Source organism: Oreochromis niloticus, linkage group LG2 (genome assembly GCF_001858045.2).
Source record: "Oreochromis niloticus isolate F11D_XX linkage group LG2, O_niloticus_UMD_NMBU, whole genome shotgun sequence".
NCBI classification, from domain to species: Eukaryota; Metazoa; Chordata; class Actinopteri; order Cichliformes; family Cichlidae; genus Oreochromis; species Oreochromis niloticus.
Genome location: NC_031966.2, coordinates 20073655 through 20081234, shown reverse-complemented (window position 1 = coordinate 20081234; position 7580 = coordinate 20073655). Strand labels below are relative to the sequence as shown.

At 40.5% G+C, this 7580-nt stretch overlaps 1 protein-coding gene across 1 annotated transcript; it reads right to left on the bottom strand.

Moving 5' to 3' along the window:
• Positions 1-908: 908 nt before the first annotated feature.
• On the bottom strand, positions 909-6895 carry chic1 (cysteine-rich hydrophobic domain 1). Its single transcript, XM_003445228.5, has 6 exons — positions 6702-6895; positions 5185-5239; positions 4088-4243; positions 3650-3706; positions 3155-3214; positions 909-2343 (listed from the first exon to the last, which is right to left on the bottom strand). The coding sequence occupies exons 1-6, from the start codon at positions 6845-6847 to the stop codon at positions 2293-2295; spliced, it is 525 nt and encodes a 174-aa protein (XP_003445276.3). The 5' UTR covers positions 6848-6895; the 3' UTR covers positions 909-2292.
• Between the last annotated feature and the right edge of the window lie 685 nt (positions 6896-7580).

Sequence of the window (7580 nt, the reverse complement as noted above, 5' to 3'; positions counted from 1 at the left end):
TCATCCTGTAAAACCTTTAAAGTAACCGTGTAAAACTATTGTTATTAATCTTGTGCTTTATCACAGGCCTGTTATGCAATTTTAAAATCATGGTCTGAAGTCCTCAACAGTGATTTCTCACAATTATGTTTTGCCAATTTTCTCAATAAAATCTTCACTTCATAAGCACATACATACCACCAACTTACTAGTTTTATTTCTGTCTATATTGTGAAGCTTAAATAGGTTTAAAAAAAATATATATATATATATATATATATAATGACATATATATATGTCATTAAAAGCCTGATGTTTTAATCCCCAAAAACCTAAATGTATCAGTATATTTACCACACAGTGACTCTACGGTCAGACTGCAGCATGTCCCCAAGTTTCTCATAAATTAAAAAAGCTTTTTAGGATGCCATATGTTGCAATACAATTGATATTTCTACTTTACATGACCAAAGTGGTGACAACCTCGCACTACTGCAGCAGTAAGAGGTAACTGAACACTTCCTCAAGCTAAACCAGGAGAGGCTGTGAATGTGAAAACAAAAAGCACAGAGGACCATAAAACCCTCCACCCCAAAGTGAAGCCCACCACTACAGTACTTGGAGGTTGTGGTCAGGTACAGTAGAAACTGTATGTTCGGCTTGCTGCCCGGTGGTCCGTAACAATAGGAAGCAGCAGCAGGTTATGGTGACACCATTCCTGAGTTGTATATATGTTGAGTAATTGCAGGCTGTCTTGTTAAAGTTAACGATTCAGCACCTTGTTAAACATGACAAACAGCCACATTTTTCATCTCGGGGCAGCAGGCTGTGGTCAAAGTGCATCAGCCGAGGTCAGTCACAACCTCCTTTTACCAACATGACACACCACAGGTTTCATAAGGGGAAAAAAAGAAGGAAGCGGCGACAAATTAAATTCAAAATTGACAATTTATTTTTTCTCCATTGGGATTAGGTCATCATGATAAACATTTACAAAACAAAATGTAACAGGGACAATACTGGGAGCAGTAAACTCTCCTTTGTACAGGAGAACAGCTTTCAACCTGCACTTCTCTGTGGTTTTCAACTATACCAGAGGCACTCTAATACAATGCAATGCAGCAATCTTTTCACTAAGATTCTGGAAAACAAAACCAACACTTGAAAGGATGAGTGAAACAAAGGAACCATCTGCTCAACACATCAGGATCTGTAGAAGCATGCGCTTCCTAACACTTCAGGAGGACCAAACACAGCACAGGGAAGAGTACAAAACTACAAAATTAATACAAAGTTAGTGGGGGTGGGAGAGAAATGAGTGGAAGTGCAGAGTTCAAATTCAAATCTTCCAACCACCTCCATCTTTAATGGATGACGAGTCACTGAATGTCATCTTAATTGGCAAAAACTGCATGGTAACGTGCACTGCTGTTGTCACTGGAAGAAAACTCAGGATCCACTCCAGCCTGAAATCCTGAACTTCATGTGCAACAATCAGTCCCAACTCTGGCATCAGGTACATAGTCACTATATGGCTTACAAGATAAACAGGTCCATATAAACTAGGAAGGTACGTAGACATCTTTCATAATCAAAACTATTGTACAGCAATATATTGGCAAAAAAAACTAAAGAGCTAAGTAACTTTATGTAAACAATGGTATACCACTGTACAGCTTATTCTAACATGGTATTTACAGGTCAAGTTCTTACTAGCTAGTTCCCATGTACAGAGGGTTCATGTAAGGACAAAACACGGGGTGATGACGTACACTGTACGTTAGGCAATCTCAACCATCCCATCTACCTGCAAAGAACTGGATTAAAAGAGGGGAAACCCAACAAGCAGCATCTAAGCCTACAGACTTGTTGAATTACCCAAAGCCTTCCTCCTCCTGTTACATGTAGAGTTTATTTTTTAAAATCATACATAAGGCAAGGATAGTTACGGAAGGTGGAGGCATCACATTCTTTGCAAGGGATTAGTGATTTAATAGATGGGATACAGGCTGATGGTTCTTTGGGGTAAATGCACTTTTTGAGAGTATCACTTGTTTTGTTTTTTTTTCTCACATGTAACAAAAACACATCAGAGTGCAACAAAGGGAACATGTGTAGTTCTGTCGGGAAAATGTGCAAAATCTGCTCTAAAGCAAAGTGACAGTGTTGCAAATTCTAATGTACAAGGTACTGGGAGATTTACAGGGTCATCACGAGACACAGCGGCGCAGACCCTTTTTTCCAACATACTGTATATACAAGGCACTAAGGATAAGATTCAAGGGCCACTCATCCAGTCTGGCAACGGCCTCCTCAGTCTGGTCGGAATATAGGATATTTGGGTAGGAATTCTATAAGAATCACCTGAAGAGAGGAAAAACACAATTTCACAAGGTTAAAATCCAACTGTGTTCACTAGAGCAGAAACATTACTAGTTACTGAACTAATCTCTTTATTACACGGACAAAAACAAAGTTCTCAAACGTTTAAGTAAGAGATTTGAGATTCTCTGGATTTCTCTGAAAATCAGCTGCGAGATCACTCACATACATACGGCCTAGCAGATAATTTAAATCAACGGGGGTTGGTTAAATAGGAAAAAAAAACTGTCAAAGCAATGACGACCAGCAGCACCACAAACAACACACACCACCTCTCTAAAACTGTTTCAACAGTAACTACACATTACAACCTTCATGAAGGGAGGATTTATAACACAATGAATGTATTTGGCTGCATTCAATTAAGCCAAGTTACTACATAAACAGACAGACTTTATATATCATTAATTTTTCTTGTTTTGCTGACTTTTATATTTAGATTTAGTTGGAGCTGGAAAGGTGGTACTAAACACCAACTAATTCCTCATTTATTAAGTACAAACTTTCTTTTTTATTTTGAAAGGTTTCTACTAATTCACAATTAAATATCAGTTCATTCTACCGGTAGCAAAGCACTAGAAAATGAGGCCTTATTAAATAATCTGCAAATAACACTTATATATTTATATAACATTCCGCTTCCCTTTTTAGTCCTTTGTCATAGAAACTGCTCATCCTTGTTTCCTGGACTGTTTTTGTATTCATCTATTTTACCGACAAACAATCGAGCAGCTAAAAATGATCTGCAGATTAATCAGTAAAGGGTATAGCTGAGAAATCCATGCCTACTTACATATTCCATCATATTACTGCTTTCACATTTTCTTTTACTGAGTTTCCAGTGCAGCCCCAGCTGATGAAAGAAAAAAAAAGACACAGATACAATGAATGGACATCTCCCTCACTCTCAAACAGACACAAAGACGTGCACACAAATGCACAAACAAAGGAAATCTTCTCTTCAGTGTCAGGGGAATTTGAGAGAAGGACTGTCTGGTCTCGCTGGGGTCAAACTGTGGCCAGACACCCTGAAGAGCTTCCTTTATACCTTTGCACGGCTACTAGCTGTAATTTGTTGCTGCGAGACAAAACAAAATTAACATGGACTTTTACTGCTGACCTCACGGTCCTTTCAGGCACTGCCTACCAGATTGCACCAGATCTGACTGGCGGGTTAAAACTTACACAACAGATTAATGATGATTATCCATCACGATGATACTCATCTTAGACTGACACAGACCAATTAAGCACTTTTACTCAGGTGCAATGTAGCCATCTTCCTTACCTTATGGTATAGTCGGTTATTTTCCCACTCTAACAGCTTCTGAATAGACCGCCTCGTCTTCAGGAACAGACCACAGAGGGGAAAAAAAAGAGCATGCCCGTTAATTCAAACAAAAATACACATTACTCAGTTTAACACGTGAACAGGTAACAGTTAACAGCCACGGTGTTAGGATTTATGGACTGAACTCCCAATTTACCAGCTAGTAATTTTCACTCTGTTGTCAGCAACTCTCGAGTGGTAATACCACCCTTGAGCTGAGCAAGAGAGAAGCAACGCCATGCAATGCATCATTTCTACACAGAGCCACCAATTGAACGCATGGTGTTATTACCCTCTACACTTAGACCAATTGCTATAACAGCCCCTGAGTAATCAGCACTGATGTAAGGGAGAGTTAAACTGTCCAACTCGTGTCACGGGAGATTTGAGACTTACTCTCTTGTTGAGGCAGATAACGGGCCATAGGCTGCAGCCTACTGTACAGCAACAACACAGGCAGCCACAAAGAAGCCACTTCACATTCACTGGTAAGTTCTTCTTCAAACAAGCATTCACCCTGCTGATGCTGGTTTTGAATTCCTCTGGTGCTACCTAAAGAAAAAGGGACAGGACATGTAGTGAAATGAACATGGGAACTTCTCAGAAAACAAGAGGAAGTTGGATAATTCAATTGTTTCTTGGTTATGTTGACTCGAAAAGATTTCTCAATGCACAAAAGAAACCTGTGTACAAGGATCAAAGAGCTTTAGAAAACCAAACAGGTAGATATTTGCAGATGTTGTCCAGAGATGAGATCTAAATACATTCCCCCAACTTGCTAACCAGGCTTTGGACTGTTCAAGGCAAGGAGGGACTCAAAGGAGAGATAAGCTCAGTGCCTGTGGCAGCGCCGGCCAAACAACTTGAATGGATGCTCATTCCTCTCTGAGCCTGTACGCCATAAAACAGGGGTCGTAATCTTTTATGACAGGATGCAAAGGTCTCTTTGCAAACAGCCAAAGACCACAGAATAAAGCCCAGCAGGGCCTGATCTGCACCCTTCAATCATCATAATTGTGACCTCATCCATCACATGTCACCCTGGGTCACAATACCGAAGGTACTTTTTATTGCCCCACACTTCCCTCGGCCTGCTCTTACCCCTGCAGCCTTTTTGTGTTTCTGCGTCCGACCCAGGAAGCTTTCCTTTCTTGTCTACGGCAGAGTCTTCATTTCATTATTTTATCACCTGGTGCTGGACCCTCCAAAACACTGGGCGCCAACTGAGCACCATAGTCTGCTTACTCATTTACAGAGTTGGACAGCAGCTCCTTTTCTATGCAGTGTGGTACGCTACTTATAATGAATTTCCATCAGATCAAAACCCCTCACGGAAGGCTGAATGGGGAGGTCTGGGGAAGTTAGGGCTGTTAAAGGCCCAAAAGAACAAAGGAATCACTGCAGCTTTAATTGCTCAATTCTTCCCACTTGGATTTGAACAGAAAGCAGTCTGCAAGACTGAAGTGCAAGAAAAACTTAAAAAGCAACTGTACCTTTCCCGTGAGAACAGAGGGAAATTCTGTGTCAAATCTGTTGCTCAGTCCAAACCTGAAAAAAACAAACAAAAAAAAACAGAGTAGACATGTCAAAAACAAACACTCAATAACCATTAAAAAATTAATCCAAAGCTGAAATATATTCACTGCTCCTTATTTACCAACATTTACCTATTTTAATTATAACTGTATTGGCAGAAAAAAGAACAATAATAAACTAAAGATAATGGCAGAAAAGACTTTTTCCAATTTCTGTATAGTGTATAGGCCCATTGTAGAGAGATCATGCTGCACTCACATGGGTTAAAGACAGTCTTGACTTTTGTCTCATTGTCTCAAGACAGGCTTAAACAAAAGTATTAATTTTATCTACTGTTTTTAAAACTCTTTGGATAGGAATGCACTTATATGTCACCACATACACATGTTGACTAACACTGCACAACTGGGTAATAAAATGGCATTCATCAGTGGTGGGTATTTTTATATTGATCTGCTGTTTCAGTTCTGCAGTGGATAAAATGACCCTTGTTAAGACAAGGATTTCATTAATTCTCTCCCTGGCTCAAAAAGATGGAATATCTGAATCAGATTGTCACCACTGGAATCAGCCAAACTGGTATTTTAAACATTAATAATTGAGAATCGGTGCAGCTTCACTTGGAGGTTACTTTATTTCTTGATGTAAAGACGGATGAAAGAGCCACATCCATGGGATTCTGCATGATTGCTAGTCCATTGATTAAATAACTGTCAACAAGTCCTTGTATTTACTTGACATTTGGCATGCAATCAGAACTTATCCCTAAAAATCTGATAACAGCCTTATCAGTACCCGAGGATGACTATTTGAGTTTGAAAAAGTTCTGCAGAATAAAATCAGAAGGGTGCAGCAATCTTCTAGCAGCAACAGCACCCTTCCAAACAGCTGCTTATGTTTTCAAATTTGGGCCTTTTTTGTTGTAGTTATTCTTAATAGAATCCACGTGTCAAGTTAAAGAAACCTTCCAGCTTGGACTCGGCATCAGCTCATAAGGTGAAGGATGAAGATGAAGGGTGGATGTGGTAGCGATGACAGTGACAAACACCATCTTATTAGGTCCCTCTGAAGGTTGGACGTGCCTCAGGCTCTATCCCCCATTAATCAACATGATAAAGTGCAAAGGTCTCCATCATATATAGGCAGTTAAGGGACAAACAATTATGAAACCTACAGTAATCATTGCGAATTAGCCCACGACAGGTAATGTAATGTGAGTCAAAACACAAGGATGAGGACTTGTAGCTAAAAGAGCGTCTCACGTAAACTTGACTAACGTTAACAACGGCTGCGCCTGCCAAGTTTTAGGTTGCCGTGCTGACACAAAGTCGTTAACGTGGGTTTACGGGGAAACAGCTATACCCTCGACCAAACATATGGCTAACTGTTTTGATTTCCGTTAGCTCGCAGGCTAGCCTCAGCTAAACAGGCGACACCGGAAACAGAGAGAAGGCACAAACGCGGCTCCGCTTACACCGTGATGTGCCCGGCCCCTCGCATGACCACGGGCTCCGGACAGTATCTGGGCAAGTGCTCCTCGCTCACTACGTGCTCATCCTCTTCGTCTTCTAACTCATAAATGGTATCAAAGTCCGCCATGTTGGGTAGTAAGACGCTCATGACGTCTCCGGCGGGGCCGCGCACGGAAGCACGAGGCCACGCGCGCGACAGAGCCACAGCGTGTGGATAGAGGAGAAGAAACCATCGCCCAGCTGAGTCCTGAAAGACCGGGCCTGGTATTAGACCGGGAAAATACATGTATTTAATAATCCACGGTAATATGTGTGTATGTGCAGGTGTGTGTATGAGTGTATTCATAGGAGGATGGGGATTATTGTTGTTACTCTTATTATTAGCAGTTAATTTTTGTCCCATCCTCAATTTGATCATTAATTAAGCATAGATAATTCACATATCCCTAATATTCCCCAGTCCTATTTTTTTTTCTTCCCCCCCCACTTGCTCTTGTTCTTGTATGTATTCTGTGCCTTGGCCCGTCTTGATATGTATTTTTCCAATGGGAGAATATGTCAGAATAAAAGTTCGGGGATAATCAATGAACTTCCTCATTTCAGACATATGCAGAGGGTCAAAGTCAGGAACACCCAATAATAAGCAACATGTCAGCTACATAGGCTTGAACTACTCACTTTAAATGACAATAACCTGCTTTGCTGACCTTTTCCAGTCAAATGAAACTGCACCCTAGGCTTAAATCTACAATGTGAACCGGTCCAAATGGATCAGGAAATTAAAAATCCCATTTAACTCTTTCATATCTGATGCTTTTGTATACATTTACATGTATTCTTTTAATCACATACTGAAAGGCCAAGCTTTGCATGTAGGCCAC